At 38.2% G+C, this 26,023-nt stretch overlaps 1 protein-coding gene across 9 annotated transcripts in view; it reads left to right on the forward strand.

Annotated features, from left to right (window-relative positions):
* The window catches only part of NFIX (nuclear factor I X), a 203,699-nt gene that overhangs the window by 48,025 nt on the left and 129,651 nt on the right, over positions 1–26,023 (forward strand). For 8 of the 9 annotated variants that reach the window (XM_063294455.1, XM_063294449.1, XM_063294451.1 and 5 more), the window contains exon 2: positions 8,674–9,205. In XM_063294455.1, coding sequence (XP_063150525.1) covers positions 8,674–9,205 — 532 coding nt within the window. Of the gene's footprint in view, positions 1–7,157; positions 8,126–8,673; positions 9,206–26,023 lie in introns of those variants that run through there. The other variant, XM_063294448.1, reaches the window with a different exon arrangement.

Genomic DNA, 26,023 nt, shown 5'->3' on the forward strand with positions numbered 1-26,023 from the left:
GTCCAAAGGTTGAATGGTTGAGATAAGGAAAGTTGGTTGAATGGTGTGCTCTTCATGTGCATCAGAAAACATCATGGGGCATGAGGATGTGAAGGAATATTGTGGGAAGCTATTCTTAATTTTAGTGTTTTTCTCCCTCTTGTGTTTAAATATACTATGTTCCAGATATCCAGAACTTGTAGATTTGAGTTTGTGAAATATCAAAATCAGGTGTTCAAAACTGCAACTGTGTCTACTTTTACCATATTTGAATATAATTTTAGATTATATTTATACATTGATTACAGATATTAAGTTAAAATATTAAATAAATTAATGCTCAGAGATCATGCTATGAACAATAGTAAAAGGAAAATTGCACCTGTTGCTTCCAGTGAATAATTATTTGTCCATAGACAATGTTTGTAAAGATGTATGTATGTATGTATTTATTTACTGAAAATTAAGTTTATTTTCATTAAAAGTAGTTTCAGATGTGTGTTAAATAGCTGCATATATTGTTCTGACTTTTTTGTATATCTTTGATTATGTAATCATGCCCATTTTTAAAAATACACTTTCTGATATAAATCTTAATTCTTGTGGTGAAAAAAGAAATACAATATAGCCCTTAGATGTTTCCACTCTTACTAGGATGGAATTCTTTTGCTTTCTAAAACTGTATTATATATAACCTACTCCTCATGATCACCTGCAGGCCATGTTCACAAGTGAGTTAGTAGCTTCCCATCCAAGCCGTTACTTCTTAGTAAGACAATACTTTTCTGTCTGGTGTGCTCGTCTCATCCCAATCTTGGGCTCCTCCTGAGGGCCCGTCTGACTGAAAAAGCCGTTGCCATAAATGTTTCAGAGCTTCTAATGATATTGGCATCCAGAATAATATCTACAGGAAGCCCAGGAGGCTTATACGAGTGTTCAGTTGTACAGCCATAGATAAAAAGCTCTGTCTGCTTATTTAATTTCATTTGCGATTTTTGGTTGTGGTCTTTAGAAAACAGGCTCTGTTCAAGCCAAACTGTGCCACAAAAACAAAACAAGGGAAACAAACTCTATAATTTCACATACCACAAATTTACACACTGACCTGTTTTAGGCACCGAAGTAAGCCGCCACCTTTCACTGCAAAATGAATTAAGTTGTACTTGAATAAACAGTAAATGGGGGTGGGAGAAAAGGGGGAATACTACTGAATAATGAGAACATTTCCTATCATAAAATTAACGAGCACAAGATAAAGCTAAGCAAATACAATGATAGTTGGCTTTGCTTGCTGGTACTACCATGTTTTTCCTTCTTTCTTGCTGCGTGCCCAGTACTCTTTCAGTGCATGTGGCTGGGCTTACATTCTCAATTCTGTAGAATTTTATGTTGGTCTGATAATTGATAACTAGTGTTTCTACAATTTTATGTCAACCTCTGGGTATCTTACTTAAGCACAAACATTTAGGATTGCCACTGACACCAACACTGGTGTACTGTACTGGCATTATCAAATGTTTTTTAACTTTTGAATTAGTTTGGAATACTCATCTGCTGGAGAAGCCAGTCTTTAAATCACATTCTTAATTCTGCTGTAGTCATTGTGGGTTTATAGGGTTATACTGTAAATTAATTTTTATAAAATATACTTTTGCTGAACAGTCAAGCCCTCGTGGCTAAAGTTGAACGATTTTATTCAGTAAGTTTGTAATCAAAAATGCTTTCAATTTTGCATTCTTAATCCAGGTATTGAATGGGGATCTGGTTAAGTACGGAAGATAGGACTGGATTAATTACCTGGAAATTAAGAATCTACTTATTTTTATCTCTATTATTAGAACGATAGAAATGAGAAAAGGAAGGACAAATAGATTTTCCTGACTCCTACAATTTCTTCCATTAAGTCCACTTGCTTGGTTTAATATTAAATTATGGAACCTTTTATTAAACTTGCTTAATTCATTTATCCTTGCCCATTCCATTACTCATCCTTCTGCCTGTGTCTATAAGGTGAAACTATTGAGATAACTGTTCTTAGTATTTTTATAGCATGTTCTTGCATAGATTTATCCAGTACTGCTGTTCCTTCCTTTGCATTTTGTACATTGTTTATTTTCCCTGTTCAGACAGGGGAAAAATATTTGAATGCAATTCCCCCCTCACTTTTTTCTTTTTTGGGGGGGGGATAGAAAATTGAAAGGGGTAGTGAACCATGATTCAAGAGGCTGAGAGAGAGCTTCTTTCTTTCGCAGCGTTAATTAACTCAAGTTCGTTAGGACGTGGAGTCTACTGCAGTTTTTCCTTGTTTGTGCTAAATCAGGTCAGAGAGAGAAAAACTTTTCAAGCAGACTCTAAGTGTTAGCTCAGAAGAATGAAGAAGCAAAGCAACTGATATAACTATTATATGGATTAATATTGGTCTGGAGATTTTATTGTATAATATGCCAAAGGTCTGAGATGTACATAATAAATATTTCCTACAGTTGTGAAAATGAATTCTGTTAATATTGGAGAAACATAAGTAGGAGATATTTGATGATTAGTTTAAAAGAGCTGAACTGGCACTACTGAGAAGCTAGGTTGGATCATGCAAGCATTGTGCAATATACAGAACAATTTTTTAAAAAGAATGTATATTCGGAGACTATTTTGTCTATTGGGCAATAACAAAGCATAAGTTAATTGCCCCAACCCATGCTTGAGGTTGTTGTTTGCTTCTAGTGCATTTGTGTTACTTTAATCTGTGTTGTCTGTTTGTATATTTATATAACTCTGCTCCTAAATCATGGTATATATATATTGCAAAATACTGTATATCATAATTCTGGAAAGATGTATCCACCTTAAATTTTGTACCCCGATCTGGAGCCCAGCCAAGATGGACATAAAGTCCCACTGACTCATTGTTAGCAAAAGCTTTCTCATTTCTGCGCTGGGGGGGGGGGGGAAACGGCAGGAGCAAGCCACAGGCTAATATGTTGTAGATCTCGCTAGCCCTGTGGAGAGTGGAAATTTATGTGCTATTCATTCACGAAGGAAGTAGTTTGCCAGGGTGCTACTGACTGTTTCTATGACAACCCCAAGAAAGCTTTACAGTTGATCCTCTTGCTAGAAAAGAGTGAAAGTGAGAAGGAGGGAGGGAGGGAGGGAGGGAGAGCCTCCAAAAATGAAAAGACAAAAATAAACACACACACACACACACGGAGAAAATAGACAAAGAGTTGGAAAGTTTTATTTGAAGTAATTAGGTTCTACAGTTCTCTAGCTGCTCATCTAGGTACATGTCCTACTGAACTCAGATTTACTCCTGAGCAGACATATATAGAATTTTGGTATAAAAGTTCTCCCAGACTTTGCAGAATCCCCTACCCCCAGACCAGCATTTAAAACTATGTTTTGAAATAAACTCTTTCTTAGAAGATTCCCTTAAGAACTTCAGTTAATGCAGGTAGTAGTGATGATGATTTAAATTGTGATGGCAAAGATAAAAACATGTTTTGTTGTTGTTTTGGTGAAAGGACACAGGGAGACCCATTAAATTCTCTCTCATTTCAGGTATTAAGGCTAACTTTTCCTATTCAGCCTTCATCCTCAACAGCTTCCTCTAGTTTATCTATTTCTCCCCAGGATTTTAGAGTGGCTCCTTTTTTATATACACCCTTCTTTCTTCTTTCCCTTTAATATACGTGTTTCTACGGGCACCATGTATCTTCTAGTTGGGTTTATTCATTATTTTATTTCTCCTTGCTTGTTTATTGATTTATCAGATGGAGAAAGTGACACACACATTTTCTCTTCAGTCATATTGTTCCAGTTTATTATTCCACAGTATGCATAATTATGCAAGAAAAAATAATCTTCTTTACTAGACCTCAAGAGGACAACCTCTCCTGCATGGCTCCCTTCTCTTGCTTAATACTGGAAACTAGGGGATGATACAAGGAACTTCACTGATTTGAATAGAAGTTATAAAGCAACTATATATGATGGATTAAGTCCACAATAAGGTTTTATGATATTGGGTGAATTTCCCTAATATGGCTGTTCCAGAGTGAGCATTCTCTGTCACAAAATCCTTAAATAAGAGTAAATGTTTTCTAGTGTGAACATTCAACAGCTCCCTTTGTAATCACCAACAGTGGGTGCCGATGCTTGACGATGTTTCCATTGTTCCATCTGCAGCCTCTATTTCTGTTTTGATTAAATGACAACAAATACCACAGCGGTATTCAAACTAACCTGGATGTACTAGCAAAATAAAAGGTGCTGTTGTCACTTTTATCTCTCTCTTTTTTTTTTTATGAATAAAAAATGCTAGATATAACATTATGGCTTGCCTGTCCAGTATGGAATTCCATGTGCATCTTACCTCTGTAAATTCCATAGAAGTGTGATACTGATGCAAGATAATGATTAAATCACATGCAAATGTAACTTATGCATCGGAAAAGTAACGAAGAGTAAATCAGAGTTTTCGCTGTGACTGATTATCATCATATCATAGATTGATACTGTTAGGGCTAATTAATCCTATTATCAGTTCAGGTGATTGTTCAAGGTAAAAATGTTTGAAGGAGCCTCAGCACGGAATTCAAGCCTGGGTTGTTTGTACTTGCACTTGCATTTGTTTGTATTTGCACATGGCCAGCCCAAAAATTGAATAAAACGTGGATCTTGGTACTCCTATTCTGAGGGGGAAAAAAGACGATCAAGGATGAGATACTTTCAGCAGCGGTTAATATGGTAGCACGTTTGCTTTACTAGTTTTATTATTTCCTGGCTTTAACTACCTGAATATGAACTGACCTAGAATCAAGAAGCTGTAATTTTTTTACATCTATCTTGTGCTCAGTTGAGCTTCTCATCTGACTAGTTTTGGTCATAAGGAAGGAAATAATAAAGGTGGGATAAAAATAAAATAAATAAGTAAGTAAATTTGCGATGTTTGTTCTCTCAGTTTTCTTCATTTGGCTTAATATTTATCATTTGATCTTTGCAGCTTCTCCTATGTGTCCCTAAAGTTAGTTTTAAAATCTAATTTTGCACAGTGCCTTTCTTACAGGGAGGAATAGTATATTTCAGTTCCACATCAAATCTTATTTTAAATCAAAAATTATATTAGTTGCGTAGAAGTTAAAAGAAATACACTATTTTAAAGGAAGAATCTTGGGCCTATAAGAAGTTGGGAGTCTCTGCATTCCCAGGTAACAAGGAAGTGAGAGATCCAAATGAGTTTTAAATTTCACCAACTTATTTTGAAAATGTTTGAGGGGAGGGCTAGGGAGGAGAGAGAGAAAAGGGCAGGAGTTCATTTTTCCTTTATCTTCTTTATTCTACTTTCTTATGCTTCAACTTGCACATACACCCCCTCATGACACAGATACGGAAAATTAATCTCCAAGCTTTTGTGCCTGGATAGAAGTTTTCCACCTCAACTGTCTGCCTGCCTGCACACTCACCTTTAATCTGTGTGATGGAGAAGAAGGGGCAGGTTCTTCAGGTAGCTGGTCACAGTCCTCTGAGGTTTTGTTGCTAAGGTCACAGGGAGGTGTGGGGCGGCCTATGTTTTTCCTAAGCAAGCGATCTATTTATGAATGAGAAGAGGTTGGAGGGTCCTGTACCCTGCCCTAATGGACTTGCTAATGCCAGATTTGTGGGTGGGGGACAAAAATGAGAAGCAGCCATTTGTCCCATCCCCCCCCCATTTAGCTAAGCTGGGCAAACCTCCACTTATGATTTGCAGATGTAAATCTGGAGCTCTGATTTGGCCATCTACTTGGTTGCTGGAAAGCTGGCAGTGAGGCCTGGAACTGGCAGTGGGCATTACAAAAGGCTAAGCACAGGTCTGTCTTTCATGCCATCTCCAAGGACTACCTCTCACTAGCGCATTTGGTGCATCAGGGGCTGCACTCACACAAGCACAGTGAAGACTTAAAGTACTCAAGCTACGGCAGCACAGAGAGGAATGTATTCCCTTTGCTTTGGAATGAGTAATGCCCTGATTTGTTTATAAATTGATCTTCTCTGTTATCATTACCCTAGTTAGAAGATGGTAAGGTGCTAACAGGATGGATGGGCTGAACAAAAGAATAAGTGAGCCAGGTTCAGTTACAGTAAAGCAAAAATGATTTCCCAGTCTTCTCTTAAATGCTCCCATATAGAAAGTCCAGCAAAAGCTTTGGAGGGCTGATGATGATGATGATGATGATGATTGACTTTCCGCCCATATTTTAATTCATCGTTAAAGCTCTCCATTTTATCTTTTTGATTTCCTCTTCGAGTTGTTTTTCTCAATCTTCTTTTCATTACACGTTTTATTTTTATTTTCTTTCTTTGTACTTTTTTCTTTTTCCCCCCTGAGATCTTTATCTGAAATTAATTAATAGTATTTTTAATCAACTTTTCTGGTACTCTGTGTTTTAAACTTGCAACATAATCAAAAGTCAGGCAATAAAAAGAGTGTGTGTTGAGACAGAATATCTTAAAATAGCTGCTTTTGAAAAACTTTCAGGATAGTTCCATCTTTGCAATATGTTTAAGGTTTGTCATGTTTAATTTATTGATTTTGGGTTAGAGGGAATAAATCCATCTGGAATGCTGGTCCATTTACTGTGAATCGCAAATTGAATGGTTGATGACTAATGCTAAGGATTGAAGCTCTTGGAAAATGTTGAAATGAAATGGCAGAAGAAGGGGAAAGATACAGCAAGATATGGGGCTGCTACAATCCCCATTTTGCTAGGAAGACAGAGGCTGGCTGGCTGAGGTCTGTGATAGATAACAGGAACTTACAAAGAAATGTATTGGGGCAGAGGACAATGACTTTCCATCACTGCTTGAACTGAGAAAAAAGTAAGCTAAATCTAGTTGGATATTAAAGAGTATTATAGCTGAACAGATCTTTTTGTAGAAATAGTTGGGCTGAGAGGTGACAGAAGGAGAATAAGATGGAGAGAGAAAGACAGAACAGCTGCTTTTTCTGAGACCTGTGGGACTGTGTGTGTGTGTGGGGGGGGTGAGTTTGGGGTGTATCCTAGGAGATTTATTTATTTAAAATATTTTGCAGGTTGTATTCTAGCCAAAATCTGCTGGCCAATAAAAATGCCATTGCTGCTGGACTTTGCCTATTCGTGAGATACGAACTTGTCGATTTGGCAAATTGTTTTCAGTCTCTTAACTGCACAGTCTCTTTCTCTCTGTGTCTCTCTCTGCCACCCCCTCCCTGATTCCTTCTCTGCCAACCTCCCCCTCCACCTCCCTTCTCCTTTGATGCAGCCATTGGCTGCTCCACGATAGGTCTTCTTGCCAAATAGGTGGATCCTTCTTCTCTCTCTCTCTCTCTCTCTCTCTTTTTTCTGCTGGCATTGGCAAAGGCAAATGGTTGGGGACTGAGCATGAAAGGAGAAAGCAAGCAAGCCAGAGAGTTTAAGAGGAAAAAGGGAAAGGAAAAAAGGGGGGAAAACAACAACAACAAAATCCCCCATACCCCAGCAGTGGGGTTTTGCCAGCAGCCGATCACAGCTGATCCCAGAGCGGAGTCTGCCCCTTTTCCCCTAGACCTGCGATCCCCCCTATTCTCAGGCGGAGGGAGCCACATCTAAGTTGCATCTTTGCGTTTCTGCCAACGCTGAGAGAGATTCTTCCCCCGTCTCAGCTCCTCCGTCCGATTAGTTGTTGTTGTTCTTCCTATTTTTAAAATTTTGTTGCCTTCTTCCCTTTATCATTATTATTGCTGTTATTGTTGTTACTATTTTCTTCAACAGCCATTTGGCATTTTTAACCTATTTCGTGCATGTGGCACAGGCAGAGCGATGTTGATTTATTTCTGCCTTTGGCTGAGGTTTCCCTTCCTAGCTGCCTTCCTTCAATTTTTAATCCTTCCTTTTTGCTTCCCCACTCTTTTTATTAAACAAGATTTGAACATTTTGGTGAATGGTTTGTAGTGAAGAATGCAGCCCACAATTGTTTTCCACTTAATTTAAGAAATATCCAGCACTCTTTTGCGCACTTCCTTCGTACAGTTTTACTTTCCTCCTTTTTCTCCGCTCCTCACCTTCTACCCCACACACCCAAAATATCGTCCGCCTTCTGAGCCCAGAATTTCTGAATCGGGGGCTTAGCTTCGCCGGGATGAGACAGAGCAATGGTAATTATTTCCATTTTTGACTTTTTTTTCCTGGATGCTTTTATTTGTAGGGAAATTTTTATTTTTAAACTAAAGTTAGAAGGCCCACTAAAATTATTTGAATTTGTAGAAAATATTTAGAGCATTGGATTCAGAATGGGGGATCAGAACTGATTTTGTCTTTAATTCCTACATGGCTAAACAAACTTCAGTACTTTTATTTTTAAAGGAAGCCAAAATTTTACTTCCATAACTTTATGCTGATTGTTTTTTTTTAGATGTCCATTCTAATGGCATTGTTGAAACAATGTTAATTCCACTGTTTTCTCTCCCCCCCCCAAAAAAAATTCCTGCTTGTCATCCTTCTTCTATTATTGTGTTTATTTTGTAGCTGGGTTAATCACATTCTGAGCTTGCCTTTTTATGTGTTCTCACTTGGCTGGGTTTTTTTTTTTCCCATCCTATAAATTTCATGTTAAGAGTGATGCTCCCCCCTCCTGATTTCCTTATTCTAATGGATCTTCCCCTTCTTTGTTTTGCACCCTTTCTTCTCACCCTGCTCTCCCCAGGATGAATTCCACCCCTTCATTGAAGCTCTCCTTCCTCACGTCCGTGCCTTTTCCTACACATGGTTCAACCTGCAAGCTCGGAAGCGAAAGTACTTCAAGAAGCACGAGAAGCGAATGTCAAAGGATGAGGAACGTGCCGTGAAGGATGAATTACTTGGTGAAAAGCCTGAGATCAAGCAGAAATGGGCATCACGACTGCTGGCCAAGCTACGCAAGGACATCCGTCCAGAGTTTCGTGAGGACTTTGTCTTGACCATCACGGGCAAGAAAGCACCGTGTTGTGTCCTCTCCAACCCAGACCAGAAAGGCAAAATTCGCAGGATTGACTGCCTGAGGCAGGCTGACAAGGTTTGGAGGCTGGACCTAGTTATGGTCATCTTGTTCAAAGGGATCCCTCTTGAAAGTACTGACGGGGAGCGGCTATACAAGTCGCCGCAGTGCTCAAACCCGGGCCTTTGCGTCCAGCCACACCACATTGGAGTCACAATTAAAGAACTGGATCTTTACTTGGCGTATTTTGTTCACACTCCTGGTAGGTCCTACAAATAACACCGCTTACTGTTTTTGGTTTTTGTGTTTAATTTTATAGGCAGTTCTTTTTCTCCAAAATATTGCTTTTCTCTGTATGTTTTCTTTAATCCATAATTAGCAAATTGCTAACTGAAGAAATGCACTAGGATGACTCCACCATGCTTGGTTATTTGAAAAAGTCCTTCTGTCAAGTAGTCTTTCTTGATTTCCTGCTTCTTTCCTACCTGTGATGCCTGTAACTTCTTATGGTAAAGAAAACCCCTTTTGCTGAAAGCTGAGGATGGTGGGGTAGTGAGCATAGAATAAGAATATTTATGTAAATGTCAGAACAATAAAGAGGAAAAGGCTTTATTTAATTAGAAGGCAAACTGAGAAATTTATTTGGGGTGAGATTTTGTTTCTTTGCTTGATTTTCGCCCTTCTTCCTAATTCCTTTTGTTGGATCAGTTTAATGTATCAGCATGCCCACAGCTGGTAAACGGCAAATGTACAGATAGGCTCTCCTGGTCAAATAGTATGGCAGCATTAGAGCAATAAATGTATTTTTAGTGTCTGCCGTCCCACACAGGAACAAGTTTCTCCAGGGAGAGTAAGTGTGGAAGGGGTGGTTTGGAACCCTTTTCTTTTGTTTTCATGGCCTCATTTTTTTCAGCCTGACTTTACTGTGGGTATGTGTAGATGCACACATGCCCATGCTGCATTTAATTTTCATCTGTTTTTCCAGCTCTCTTTTAGTTTTGATTTCTTGCAATTGAAACAGAAACGCCAGGTTAATTTTTAGCCCTATGTCTAATTTGCTTCAGTCTTTGAAATCTAAATTGGTTGGCCGCAGAATATTTCTGATTTTATTTTTTGCTGTAATCAAAAGGATCTACTCCAAATTTCCCCTTCCTCCTTCTGTTGCTACTGTACTGTTTCTCGCTTCCTTTTCTTTTCCATTTGCTTTTAAGAGGTCAGGGGTCCAACAATAATCCAGCTTGCTTTCCTGGATGCTACTTCCATCTTTGTGACACTTTTCCTTCTATAATGAAAAACTCTTCTGTGTTAAATCCAGTTGTCTACCTTCTGGCCACCTTATGTGTCCCCACCAGTCTGTGTTTCTATAGCTTCAGTCTAATAATATTGTCAGGAGTCTTTTCTCCTTTTTTAGAATATGCCCACCCAGTGTGTGTCCTGCAGCCTCTGGACAATGTCAGGAGGTTCATCTCAGCGCCTGCGGATGGCATTACTGGCACACTCATATCATCTATTCTGCACAGCTCAGGGCACTTCCAGGCCTGGCAAGTAAAAAACAGTGTTCCTCTGTTCCTTTTCTTCAAGTGCTTTTCCTTTGCCTTTCCCACTCTAATTAAAGCAACAACAAAACTAGGCCCCATCACCTTCCCAGCCAAATTCACACAGATCCATTTTAAGCACAGAGCAATCCCTATTCTCCTCCTGCCTGGAATCAAATGCCATAACATGTACAAACCTACAAATTCTGTGCATGGCCCATAAAACTTCATTTTATTTTATTTTATTTTATTTTATTTTATTTTATTTTATTTTATTTTATTTTATTTTATTTTATTTTATTTTATTTTATTTTTTATACAAAACATTTTTGTATGTGGAGACACATTTGTGTAAATCGGAGTATGCACCTATCGGTTTGTATCCTCTTCCAGTCCAGAACAAGGTAGCACACACAAGCACAACTAAAAGTGTAGGAAAATGAATTTGAAAAAGTAGATTCTATCATGCTTTATAATATTAAGATAAATCCCAAGCATTACATATCCCAAGTCAAGTATGGAAAGGTTGGGCAAATTCTTGAGGTGAAGAAACTAAATCACCTCTGGCGATTAATCATTTATGTTTTAGTGATTAAATAGTTTCTCCAGATGTTGGCAAGTAAACCAAGCAAAACATTCTAAGATGTAATTTAATCTCTAAACGATCGATGTGTTAATAATCTTGCTTGCATTCTCATGGATGTGCATGTGTGTATGCACAGTGGAATTGTATAGGCCATATTCTTCACTCCCCTACTCCAGTGAAAAGCTTCAGAGTCAGGAAGGCCACCTAACCCTAAAGCTATTTACAGACTAATAGCTGTCTGTGTAAGCTGTTCTCTTCCAGTTTTAAATTTCTCTATGCATATATCATAGACTTCATCAAGAAATGGGTTGGTTACTTATATTTGATGGGATTAATAATATGCATGTTATTATTTTGCAAGTCAAGATTCTCTTAACACTGAATTTTAAGAAAAAGTGTTTAATCTTTTAAGTAAAATAATGAAGACTGAGAAAAGGTATGGTGCAACAAGAAATGTAATTCATGCCACTGAGAGAAGATGGGAGATAGAGATTTTATTAAAATTCCTTTTACCAGTGGAAGAAGCTAGATTTTACAGCCTATCAAACTTTAAAAATGGATTCTGTGTTTGGCCTTAGAATTCCAAGTTGAATAAAGTCTGAATGGTGCCTGCTCCACTATACTGCCTTTTTTATCCTAGCTTTATTCCTGTACAGCTCTTAAATAAAGATAGCAATAAGTAGCATAGGCAGTAAATAATATAGATTTTTGCAGACTGAAAGGGCAGAACTGCATGCTAGGAGAATAGTTCCTAATTCAGTGCTTTCCATAATATTTCATTTATTATTTGGCCTTTCTGTTTTTTAGAAAAAACCTCAAGGAGGTTCATATGGCAAATGTGAGAATGGGATGTGGGATATTTGTAGAGAAAAGTCACTGTGAGAGATTGCTATCACCCCTCCCCTGATTGCCTGTTTTGTATGTATGTATGTATTTTTTCCCTGCTCCTGGACCAGAAGTAAGTCCAGTTGTAGAGGAGAGGAGAACAACCTTGGGGCAGACTTGGAAAAATCAATGATGCAGGATAGGCTAAATTAATATTCCTCCTTTTCATCAACACTCTCTTTCTCTGGACAACACTTGGACTATCTGAGTGTATATCTGAGTCAATCATCAGATTATTGAGGAAAAAACATTAAATACTGTATGGGTCTGGGAAGACTTGTTGCCAAGATGGCATGAAGCTCAATTCTAAAAAGTGGCAGTATTATCTATGTCCTAATAAAAAATAACACTTTAAACAATAATAGCAGCAGTAGTATTAAATATTGTTGTGGGTCTTTGCTAAGAAAATATGTAAAATATGTAGAAAATCTTTCTATGATAAAATTTTAATGATTTATTAATGTCTCCTAGCTGTAAAAATAATGCATATTTTTACCTCTTGATCTATATGTTTTTCCTCATAGAATAAATAGCAATAGGACTGGAGAATGATTTTAAATGGGAAAGTGCAGTAGCCCCAATACAGTTCAGGGTCCTCCCATAGGTACTGCGGATTCTTTAAGAATAGATGGAAGATTCAGATCTCAGCTTTCCAATATCACATCATTAGGTTATGTGTATGTGCAAGTGATAGTCCTGCTCTTTCATTGGTGTCTTGTTAATTGTGCACAAGAGAATGAAAAAGGGAATAAGAGAACATCATTCCTATGGTGTGGAGGAGAGACTATTTACTCAGTTGCTTGATCTTAATTGCAGATGCATAACTTAGTAAAATAGTGCACTTTACTAGGATTTAGAGCAATTTGCTTTTGATTCAGTTGATCTTATTTGTAGGGGGACAATCATGTATAAACCTATAACCTGTATAACCTGTATAAACCTACAACTGTACCCCATTTGAAAACCATAACCAAAGTATTTACCCTTACAGATATGATCTCAATACCAATAGGCCAATTCATTTATCATCCCTGCCAGTCAGGATACTCGGGGGCATTGTTTTCACTTTCTTGGGTACATCTTGGTGGTATGAAAATTTATAAAATGTATTTGACAAAAGTTCGTACATTGAAACGCTAACTTGTATCATTGTTTTATTATAGGTCATGTTGGTTTCTAAGGATTTGTGTCCATTCCTTTATTTCCTTTAAAAAAACAACTTGCATTGTAACTCCCTTAGTGAAGGCATGCTTTGGAAAACAGCTAGGCACCTTTACTAGATCCAGAACTTAGTACGCTTCGCCAAGTACAATGCCAGATGTATATCCTATTCTTACCACTTTGGTGTTTTCTTTTCTTCTTTGTTACTTTATTTTGTTATGAAGAAGTCTGCCTTGAGTACATCAAATTTCCCCTAAAAGTGGAAGGCACCACCAATCTGGTGCTAGGTTACTTCTTGGCTACAAAAATAATCCTCTTCTAATATTTTATATGAACGGTAAACTTCATAAAGGCTGCCATGCCTTTTCCCACATTGTAGGCTGATGGTGAGTTACAACTTTGTCATAGCTAAGGAAGGATATCTCGCACTAGTGAGATTCTAGACATTAGAAATGTCTAATGAAGTTTATTGTTCAGCATTCAGGAAAACATGAGTATCTACCTTTCCAGCTAAGTATAGTGAGTGCATACTGTAGACTGTTCCAGCTGCCTGAAATCTGCTCTGAGAAGTTGTGTTTTTAAGATAGGGAAGTGACTGTTGTGTTTTAGCCTTGGCCGTCTAGCTCTGAAAAATTGGATTAAAATATTACAGATAATACAATGTTCAAAAATAGTACATTATTCACTTCACATACAGTGAATTTGAGGGTGGTGGAATACTGTAACCAGGATGTGATCGTCCTGTCTTTGTTTAAAAAAGAAAGATTGGTAAATTTTGCTTTAAAAGATGATGAAGTACAGCCTTCCAGGAGCAGAATTCACTCTGGAAAGAAGAAGCAAGTACAAGAATTAAAATTGCAGTAATTCTAGATTGAGCAGCATTAGGGCACCTTAAGATTGCATTCCAAGTTGTAATTGTTCTTCTAGTTAAGGAAAAACCAATTTAGTTTCCAGTATTAGTGTAAGTGCCAAGAAAGTGAAGTATCTCTACAACAGAAAAACAGATAATTCCTTGAGCAAATTCTGTTTTAAATAATGCCACTGAGGAAGGGCATTGCACTGCTGAATGGTAGTTATGAATCCCATCATTGTTGGGGTGGTGTTCCTATTTAATTTTAGGGAAACATGTGGAACTATCTGGACATGCCTTCATTCTTTTATATTTTATTACGAAAAACTTCCAAAAGTGCCCCAGTGTAGTAGTGATAAGGAATGTACAATTCAGGAGCCTTATCAAACAGACACACCAGAATGTACACATGAATGGAATAATGGAAGTGTGTATCCAGTTTGGCTTTAAACAGGTGCTGTTTTAGAACTGGGAAAACTAATTCGTCTAGAGATTATTATGAGGTAAAAAAAGTAAGTGTGTCCCAAACACAAAGATAGCTCTGCAGCGTCATCTTCAGCTCTCTGAAAAGCTCTTGACTGTACACAGAGAGGCAGTTAGAGGGGACCGAAGGATGGAAGACTTCTGGATTAAGTTCTGGGGAAATGGAGGTGATGAGATAATTCAACATATGAAAGCATAATAGAAACACACTAAAAATAATAACTGAAAAACTACAGTACAAATGTGAGTGCTGAATTAGGTCTGCTGAATGATATGCTACCTAATTACGACACTGAGGTTGAACAAACTTTTAAACAGTATCAGTTGAGAAAATCAATTGCAATTCATAATTTCCAGGAAAGCTACTGTGGGTGTCCATCCCTTTTGAAATCCGTGGATACTAATGTAGACTTAGAATCAGGAAAAATTAAGTTTGCAAAGAAATAGCTATGTCCATTTTTTGAAGTGCAGAAAAACAAAACTAAACAAGCCCACCATCAGATAAGTGGAGCACATGTCTCTAAGAAAGACTATACGTAGAGTCGTATGGGATGTGGCAAAAGGAAAGGAGAAAAGGGAATCAAGTGACAAAGAAACAAAGTAGCTTTGATAATGGTAATGAAGAAAATAGTCATATGTGGATAGACAGGTACTCTGATGAAGTGGGTTTGATCCACAAAAGCTTAAATATAACATTGGTTAGTCTTCTATGCAGTACGTCTCTCTCTCCCTCTTGTAGTCTTAATTTATTAACCTATTTTAAAAACTGTGTCAGTCCCTCAGGTGCAAAGAATTGTTTTCCATTCCTATGGCAAGCAGAGAGAGATTGGCTAGATTACCCGGGCATTTTTCCCATCCCCCATGCTTTGGGCACATTTTTCTCTGCCCCACCTATTTTCTGAAGTGTCAGTTCCTGGAAATGCTGCAGCTTGCATGTCTCCTCGCATAGATCTTGCTCTGAACCAGGTTGAGGCTTGTGAACTTCCATCCTGTTAGTTGTGACTAGCATCAGGTGCACAATGTCATCCGTGATTATCTGTATGCCCTACACAGGTATTAAGGAGATCAAGAACTCTTGATTATTCATCTCTCTCTCTCTCCCTCTGTTGTAAATGAAGGTTGTTCTCTTTCCTGGAGTTGGTGTTTAAATGTTTTGCAGAGTGATTGATCTTGGGAAAGAATGAATAGATCTTCTGTACTCTGTGCAATCTGTCTGAAGCCAAGGCATTAAAATGGTGAGTGAAGGAACCAAACTGCACTTTGAGCGGAACATGTCCATTTACACATAATACAGCATATTTTAGGAACACTGAAATAAGGTTGTAAATCCATCCTTTTCTGTGGCCATCAATTAGTTAAAAATGTAATACAAGTGCCTTTAAGTTTTATATCTATCCTATTATAGCGGCATACCAACAACAGAAAAGGGACTCCATGTTGTTTTAAGTGGTTGGTGAGAAATAAGACTGGTCCTCAGCAAGTACATCAAGATTCTTTCCCAGGCACCATGTATCAAATGAACTGGAGCTCTGCTCTGGTTTGATCTTCTGCTCTACAGGGTGCTCCTCAGACTTCCCTGCTCACCTTCTACCTCCTGTATCTAGTCCAATCTAGCCTCACATCTCATTCCCCCAAATGTTTCAGCAAGCTGGTTCATCTGGGGGCATGCTCTTCTTTTTCTCATGAGTAAACTCAGTTTTTATTGAATGCTTTAGCTTGACCCAGAATTTTCCAGCAATTGTTATGAAGCAATTCTGGATAGATATTACAGAGGTTAAAATATATATATTAACTTGCATTTCTTAAATGTTGTGGGATATGCAGCATGTTTCAGGCAGGGTCAAATGGGGGTGGGGAGGGAGAAAATAACCATGACATCTGGTGCAAAAATTCTCCAAGTCTGTTCAATTGCTAAGATTTATCCAGCAAAATTTCTCTTGTTTCTCCACTGAGCTGTCTGATTTGAAAGGTCCTTTCACGGACCCAGCAGTATAAACACCACACCATAAAAGCCTTATTTTAGTTCTTGTTTGCTTTCATTTTCCAAGGCAGGTGGAGGCGGGGAGAGTTGGCTCTGTGTGGATTCAGCTGAGCAGACCCAGTAGAGCGAGAGAGATGAGGCTTCATAGTGAGGGACGTAACTTTTTGCTGTCTTTGGATGCAGTATGACCCCTTGGGGAAGAGGGAGGGGGTGTAGCAGCATGGTTTGCTGTCTCTTCCCTTCCTGCTTCCTCCTCCTCCTAGCCCTATTCTGAGTTAGTACTGGAGGACTTACACCCACCCGGGTTGTGCCTGATGGCCTTTTCCTTTCGATGGTCAGGCAGAGTTCTCACAGGGAGCAGAAAAAGGGTTGGCTCCCCTCCTTCAGCACTGTACCCTCCTGGGCCAGTCATTCTTCCTCAGCTGAACCTACTTCTCAGGGTTGTTGGGGAAAAGATGAGGGGAGGCCTTTCTGTATTCTCTTGAGCTCCCAAGAGAAAAGGAATTACAAAGAAATAAATGTGCCTGAAATCTGGGGTGTGAGGGATGGGGTCTCAAACATCTAGCAACCAAGCTAACAATGTAATCTTGCAAAAGGAGGAGCTAATTAATTAGTCAATTTATTACTTTGTTTTGTTTTGTTATAAAGCTGCATCATTATCATTTGTTTAATGATCTAGCTGACCTTATCCTAAGGGAACAGTGCAGACAACAGTTTAATCATTTTGGAGGGGATGTGAAAGTGTAGGATATGCAGTTAAGCTTGCTGACATCTGAGAGAACTGAGGAGAGGAGATAATGCTGCTTGTCCTCCAACTTTAAGATGGTTCCTTTGGTTTAAAATGTAACTTGTTACATCACATTCTTATTCCAGATCAACCAGGGATAAAAAGTGGTTACTCTCTACTGTATCTTGTAATGTTGAGATACTTATTCTTGTAGTAATCAGTTTCTGCATCTGTGATGATGGTGTAGTTATACACATGCTCAGCACAACAATCTTCACAAATTTCAGTTTAAAAAGTCTGGGGCTGCCGGGGTGTATTGAGCAATAATAGCATGGCCGACTCTTACCCAGAGATATGGGGGATAGCTTGCAGGACCATACACACCCAGCTGGCTGGAGAGGCTAGAATATAATTCATATTTCCTTTATTAAAATGAAAATAATTGTTTAAAATATTTTATGACAATACCTCTTATAGGAATTAAGGGAACTTTCTTACCTTCTTGGTTGGTGAAACAGGTGTTTAGCTGGCACAGGCTCTTTGCAACTTTAGAGATTTAGTTTAGTGCGGGAGCTTCAGTGATAGCGATATTTATGTAGCCATGACTTCAAATCAGTCCAGATTTAAGACTAAACTCAGGAGATGTGAGAGTATACTGTATATGTATTTTACTTATTCGGTCAATGACCAGCAAAAGAGTAGCAGGTACTGTCTATTTCATGGTTTCACCTCGTTCACATATAAAAAAGAGATGCGGGGAGTGGGGAACAATAACTATAAAACTCTCCTGGTTGTTATTAACCTGGTTAATAACCTGGTTCCCTCTGTGTTTCTTATTAACCTTCTATCCTGTGACAAAGGACCTGAATGCAAGTTGTGCTTTTCCATGAGTGCAGGGATAGGCAACCTGTGGATATCATATGACTGACCCTTTGGAACCAATCTGGGGGTCATGCCTCTGAAATTTGACAGCTGGATTTTTGAAATGGCTGGATTTTTGACTTGCCCTAGATTTAAAAAAAAAAAGGCAAGTGGAAGAATATGAAAATGTGTTGAACTCCAGTTTTGTTTTGTTTTGTTTTGTTTTGTTTTGTTTATATATATATATATATATATATATATATATATAGGAGAGGAGGTCAGAAATTGGTTTTGAATCTTTAACAGTGAAAATAGTTAATATGTATTTTACATACTACAAACTAGCAGGCTGTTTTTCCTGTGATGTTTCATGTATCTTTAAAAAGATGACACCAAAGACCTCAGTTGCCATATTTGCCCAAAAGGAAAATGATCCTGAATTTAAGATGATACCCCCTCCCTCCTGCACAGAAGATCAGAAAAAAGTTCATCTGCCTTTATTACTATATTTCCAGAGCATCTAAGACAACCCTCCAGTTATAAAGGTAAAGTATTTTGTGGAAATGTAGTCTTCCTTTCAGGTAAATACACCGCATGTCATATACTGGATGGCTTAGATTAGTCTGTCTTCTGTTGAATGCTTCAGAAGTAAAACTACACTGCAGAGCATGGTGGCTTCTATGTCCAATATATTTAGTCTTCTTAAGTGCACAAATGTTGTGGGAATTCTTTTTCCCCTCCATATTAACGGTGATTGAATTGGAACAAAATCTTGGAATTTAATATTGGAGTAAACCAAAAAAGTAGGCGGCCCTAAATTTAATCACTACCATTTTTTCTATCAGACATTTTGATCCAAAAATAAAGGTTTGAAAAGCCAGCACCACCATGTTATGATTCTTGCAGAAGAGCAACTGCTGTAGAATTATAATGTCAGCAAACTCGTATGTGGAATCCAAATTCCAAAAACACTTCCCAAATATATGAGTTCCCTCTTTAAATCTTGGCATTGTTACAGGGGGAAAATAGGTTTTGACTTGGCTTCTCACTTTGAGACAGCTGTTTTGCATAGAGCTTAGAAAAAAATTGAAATCCTTATGCTCATATTAGAAAAATGCCATTACAAGAAGGAAAGGAAAGGAATTATCCACTCAGCTCCAAGTGCAAAAAAAGGGAATTTCCTTGGACTGCAGCTTGTTATTATGGTAATAATGGCAACAGCACCCTTCTGAAAATGGGTGAGGCTGCCCCACTACTTCCATGGGGGCTCAGTGGTTAAATGGAAGGTTGAGACTGCATCCCTTTTGCCCATAGCTCTATTCATTGTGCCATACTGGCTCTCCTGAGTTTTGTATGCTTGTTACTTCATGATTATCATCTACTCTGCCATTCATCAAATAGCAACTACCTCTGTGCAGATCACTGCTAGGTTACTTCTATACATTTAAACCCCTAGGCTCAGCACAACTGTTGCTATTTGCACTTAATTCCTGCATACACTCTCTCTTTCTTTCTTGCTCAATTGCTCTCTTGCTATCTTGAGAGATGCACAATCTTTAACAAGCATTTTATACATAAATGGCCCCAATTTTCTTATTAGACATTTTGAGGCTTCATTGACTGAATAGAGGATGTTGTTCCAGGTTTTCAGGCTATACTATAACGATTGGCAATAAAGGGAGCTTTCCCCCTCATGCAAGGAGCATTTCCATAGAGGCCAATTTGGATAGTGTAGGAGAGAAAGAGACTGAAGTCCAATTCTCCCATTGTACTTAGTGAACTTGTTGATGCTGCTCTTCAGTCTTTGTACTGCGGTTTAGAAAGATCAATTGAGACAGATCTCAGCCTGAAGGAGTATGAAGTGATTGCCAGTTACAAAGACAGTACTTGATTAGATTAATTCATCTACTTTTCTATAAGGTAGCTTCATATCTCATGAGAAAGATTTGACCTTGTCCTGTGGTTCTGTTTAAGGGGAGTTTCTTAGGATATAAATTACGAGTCAGTAGACTCAACCTGTACCTGGTACTGATGGGGAAATACAGATTTATAAGCAGACATTCTGCTAGTCAGCTAAGCCCATTAAGAATTACTTCTTTCCAAAGCAGGCAGGTTTTTTTCTCCCATCCATAAATTGGAAAAGTCAGTACACCACAAATGACTAATTAAAGAGTGTCCTGGCACACAGGCAAATACCAAACAAAGGAAACTCATTTTAAGAATGTGAAAAAAATGGTGAAAAAAAAGAAAAGAAAAGCCGTCCTTTCAGTTTCTTCAGCATGTTGGGAGACCATGCAAACTCCCTAAATAAAAGCAGGCAAGTTTTTTTTTTCTTTTTTGGGGGGTTGGGGAGGAGAAGCGGAGGCCAAGGGCCACAGGGGGATGAGGCAGTGCCACATTTACATTGCAGACAGAGCTGGGCCAGGGTTTTTAGCCTGTCTTTTTTTCATTTATGGGGCCTAATACATCTATGTTCTTTGGCTTTCCGCTCGCATAATCAGTAGTAACTTGCCCCTAAATCTTGGTGATTGGGTAGAATTTGAGAGCTGCAGGAGAAGGTTTTCAAGGCTGCTGGCTACCCAACATTGCTTCAAGAGCTGAATTAGCTTTTTTCTCATCTTTTCCTCTGGCATTAGGATTCAGAATATCAAATGATGAAGCTTCCATTCTTTTGTTAGCCTATTATTACCTTCATCAGTCTGAAGGCTCAGTTTGCCAACAGAGGCAGTTAAGTGTGAGGAGACAGCAATGAATGTCAACTTTTAACTGCTGTGATGCAGCTTTGGGAGATCTATATTCCTTCCTTCCTTCCTTCACTCCCTCCCTGTTGTGACTTACTGCTGGAATGCTGCACATACAGGGACCAGTCCCATCACCAAAAATGATGGGTTTTGTACAAAGCTGGTCCAGGAAAGCGTCCTTGACTGGGCTTCTCCCTATTAGGGCAATTCCTTGAAAGACTAGACGTTAGTTATTACTAGTAGCACAAGAGGGGCTTGGATTTTGTTTTTGTTTTACTTTTTTTTTGGTAAGAAATGAGTAAAAAGCTCCTAAGAAAGACCTTCCCTGAAATTGCCATTTTTCTTCTCCCACAGTGCACAGATCAGTGTATGTACCCTGCAAGAATGCGTGAGTGTCAACAGTTGCGAAAGGTTCTGTGTACTGATACTTCTGCTGTGCCAAGCTCCTGAAAGGGCTGTGCACAAAGCATGTGAACCACCCAGAGTCCCTCCTTGGGAGGGAGATGGGCGGTGATGAAATTTGATAGATAGATAGATAGATATTGCTGTATTCTGCAAAGCATTTGTGTTTGTAGCATTACAGCAGCTACATTGTCAGGGAGCTGCAGTGTGCTCCTTTGAAGGTCTGTTGTGGGGGCTGCTAGTGAAGCAGCTGTGCATGAATGTACACACACAAACAACTGGGGAAAGTCTTCAAAGCAGCCTTTGAAAGACATAGCTATTTTAATGCTCCAAAGAGGGAGGTTTTGCTAAAACTTTCTTTTTAAATGTTTTCCACAGCCCTAGTTACCACTAGGGGCCCTTCACAATTACTGAGTTATAGCAATATCCACCCATCCTTGAGCTGATAGAAAACAATACTTCACAATCCTGTTCTATCTTCTAGTGCCCCTGTTCCCATTCATTGCCTTCACTTGACTTCTGTCACAAATCTTAGCAGATTTTACATACCTTGAGGCTGTAATTGGGTGGTGTCAAAGGGGAAAATAATACTTCAGTACTGGTATGGCAATGCATACAATGATTTAAACACATTATGCAATTTCTCTGTGCATCTTTCTGGTAAATATTTAATTGATTACCTAGTGTTAAAAGCATGCAGTGACACATCTATTACCTTCATTCAAGTCTTGGAGAGATTTGGTGTAATGGCAGAATTGTGCCACAATCCTAACCAAGAAAGAACGTATTGCCATTGCTTATTCCCAGGTATAGCAACGTACCTACAAAGACAGTCATAGTTTTTACGTACATCTCAGAAAAAAAACCCTTCCAGCATTGTTTTTACAGACTTGTGGAACAGTGGAAAATACTGTCCCGAAAAACTAAAAATAGTAGAGTTGCATTGAAAACTTGATTTTTGAATGCTTGAATTCTCTATATAAACTTGGATCAGATATGACGCAATTGTGGTTTTGTCACTGTGAGTAAGCTTCATAGTCAAGTATACTCTATTCCTTTCATTTTCTCAGGATCTGTTTCTCATATGATTAGTGCAAACATTATCTCCCAATCAGAATTTAAAATTTATCAGATGTCATTGCAAGATTGCACAGGTCAGGATGTGAGGAAGGAAATTTATGTTTGTGAGGAAAATGGGCTTATGCAAGCAAAGAGCGTTTTCATGATGGCCAAACCATGACTTGATGGATCATGACACCTGATCTGTGCAATAACAACTTATATGCATGTATCTGACAGATACAGGGTTTATAAAATGATTTTCTTGCAGCATATCATTACTGCATTTCATAAAGGTCTCAGGTTTCATGTGATCTAGCTTATCTTGCCTTTTCTTTAAGTTTGCTACATTTCTACCAGGAGGAGGAATGTATTCTCCATGAAGAGGCAATGGGAGAAATGTGTAGACTATTGCTGGGCAAGAAATATATTGCTTCCACTATCACTCACCTAAGGCACTTGTGGTCACAGCTGATGGCAATGTCAGGTTAGCACTTAGGTCTGAGCCGGCGATTTTTTTGTTTTTTAAAAAAAGGTACTGAAGTGATGTTTACCATGAGAAGAACAAAAGGATTCTACCCTTTCTAATTGTTATTTCACTACACAGCATACACTACACGGTGCATGCTTTGAAAATATTGGAAGAAGTGCTTTTGACATGGTGTGAGCAGAGCACCTCTGTCTTGCCTAGGGACTCTTAAAGCAGCCACATATCTCCCGTGTGTGTTTGTGTGTGTGTGTGTGTGTTGAATAGAAGCCTGGAAAAAGACAGCTGCTATAATGAATAGCAGAGGTGCTATGATTAGGTGAAGTCTAATGTGCTAATTTTGAATAGTTTTCAAAGCGTGGACACCTATATTGTGATGTTCTTTTTAATGGCTTGTGATTTTTTAAAAAAAATCTGGCCTGAAGAATTTAATGTGAGTTACTCTGAGTGGCCCTTCAGGGAGAGGGACATGGTATATATGTTAAAGAAACGTAAGTGGGGAATCCAAGCCTTTTCTGTGTATTTTCTGCCAAGCACTTCTGCTAATACTAAAGTTCATACAAACTTTTCTTCATTCCAATAGGTCTGCATGAAGTTGCTGCATAAATTCCACTACAGTGATTCCATTGTAGGGCTCCCTTTTGCCTCTGATACATTCTAGTTCTAAGCATTTAAAGATAAGCTACAATCGGTTCAGTGGAATTTGTGTGTGTGATTAACAACTATTTTATATGTGTGATTAACAACTACTTTTAATTACTCTTGACAACATTTTAGTCCTATGAACAGTTTTCAATGGATGATGGATAAACTAACATGTGCTGGCACTTTTTTTTTTTTTTAACAAAAATTAGATTACATCCACCGTTAGAGAAGTGACATTTTTAGGGACTTACAATTATAGGCCAAATTACAGTGTACTAAACTAGAACTCCTGTCATCTCCTCAACTTCTAGAAGTCTGCCAAATTCACTTTTTAAAGAATGACTGAATCTCAATGAGTCTTGCTCCTGAATAAACTAAATTGTTATGTAAACTATGGATTACGCTGTAATAATACAGGTCCCTATGCTGTAATAATTATAGAGCTACATCTATAATGTTGCTTGTAAGTCTGATAAAGCTGCCAGCATGTAGAGATGCACACATATCAAATACATTTTAGGATGTATAGTGCCTGCACACACACAGTGTTTTCTAGCACATTGGGCTAAAAATAGATGTTTCAAAATGCTGGTAAAATAAGAATAAATTAATTTTCTTTAAAAGCAAATTTCATAGGACTATAAATGGTGGTTTCAGAACCTGTTCTAGTGGTGAGAGAGGATCTGAGTGGGAGAAAGTAAGGTGTTCCAACTAAGTCAGGACTTTTCTGACTCAGTTCTATTCAGCTCACATAGTCATAGGAGATATTTTGGGCTCTGCTAAATATGGGAGTTGCTGCATGCTAGGCAGAAATGACATTGCCACCTATAAGCCAAAAGTCCTGCCCATTCTTCTATGCATGGGCAAGGCTCTGGTTCAAAAAAGAAGAGCCTTGCAGAGTTTGGATCCCAACATTCCTTCCCGCTTTGACATAAGGGTAAAGAATTTGAGGCTGAGAGGATTGGTTTGGTCTGTGCTGATGGGGTATTTTCGGTTCATTCTCAGTTTTATATCAATGGTGTGTCGGGGAAGGGCCACAGCTCAGTAGTAAGCATATATTTTACATCTGTAACATCTCAGGTTTGCTCCTCAGCAGATAACTGCTAAATGGGAGAAGATAGATAGATTTTATTAGTTTAGGTCAGTGACCAGCATTAAAAAAGAAAGAAAGAGTACAATAAAATCAAATGTACAAATATGGTGTGAGCAAACAGAATAAAATAAATAATACAGCAGTGCATACTATTAAAGCTAACATTCCTGAATAAAATCAGTACCTAAATCTAAAAAGGGAAGTAAATATTCAACTTACAATAAAATAATTTGACAATATAGACATAAATCATTGTATAAAATTTAAAACTCTGAGGTATTAATCATAGATAACAGAAAAGAATTATTAAAATACAAATTAGAAAAGGAATCACTAATACGCACTGCTTACTAATGTAAGCTTAATTGTTTACATACATTCCATGCTGTTATGCAAAATTTGGCTACGTTATATATGATAGAATTAAAAAAAAAATCTGATAGAAGAAAGTAGAGACACAAGGACCCCTTACACTGAAGGTGTGGAGATGGAGGTGTTTATTTTATTGGGTAGAAAAAATGTAGGAAGTCTTGGAGAAATCTGAAACATATTCAGCATATTCTCTTGAGCTGTGAGTAGATGATTGAAAGCGACTTTGCTGCATATAGCCAATTTTACTACTATATTAGAAAACTCCAAAGTCAAGATTCAAAGAGACTAGTGGCAGAGATGACTGTTTTGCTTCTTTATTTTGCTTAAGTTGCTAAAGAAGCGATAGTGTGATGAGTTGATGCTGGAAAAGGTTTCAACAATTTGCCCTCCTGGGGCAGAGCAGTGCATCTTCCACCTGCTTTCTGAGATACATAAATACCCAAAGCCAACTAGGCTATTTTAAAATCTGATGCGAGAAAATCCTATTCACTTCTCTTTCTCCATGACAGTAAAAATATAGTAAGTTGGATCTAGACTTAATCATACTTATGGCAGGCCTCGTGAAATCAGTGAAAATTGAATTAGAGATCAGTGTATCCACCCTTAAGTATGACATATTTGGACCCAATCCAATAACAAACCCTTTGCAAGCATTCTCTGAAGAGCGTTTAGGGACACAGATGGTGCAAAAAATTCATTTTAAAGGGCTGAAACTACTTACAGATCTATTCAGAATTGGGACCTGGGATGAGATAGGTTCTTGAATACACTCTGGCCATTTGCATGAACAGGCAAACACCTGCATACAGTTGTAACCAATTACATAACCATTTTCTGCTGTTTCCTAACATGAAAAAGTGCTGCCAATGGCCAGTTCTCACTTTAGCTAATGGTGGACTGGCACAGGAGGTGTTCTCAAAGGTTCCAGAGTACAGAACACATTATTTGTGTGATTGATTTATATAGCTACCCACTCACGTGATCCCGGGTGACATACATAATCACTAAACAATTAAGTCCATATAAAAAAATGACACAATGAATAAATAGTTAAAAAAACACCATGAAAATATAAGGATATAAAGTATCATGAAAAATATCAGCCAATAAGATTGTGCCTCTCCTTGACCCAGTGCATGGGGAAAGAGACAGCTCTTTAATGCCTTTTGAACAGCAGGGAAGGTCAGGGCCAACCAATGACATTGCCTAAGT

This window comes from Candoia aspera, chromosome 2 (assembly GCF_035149785.1).
Source record: "Candoia aspera isolate rCanAsp1 chromosome 2, rCanAsp1.hap2, whole genome shotgun sequence".
Lineage (NCBI taxonomy): Eukaryota > Metazoa > Chordata > Lepidosauria > Squamata > Boidae > Candoia > Candoia aspera.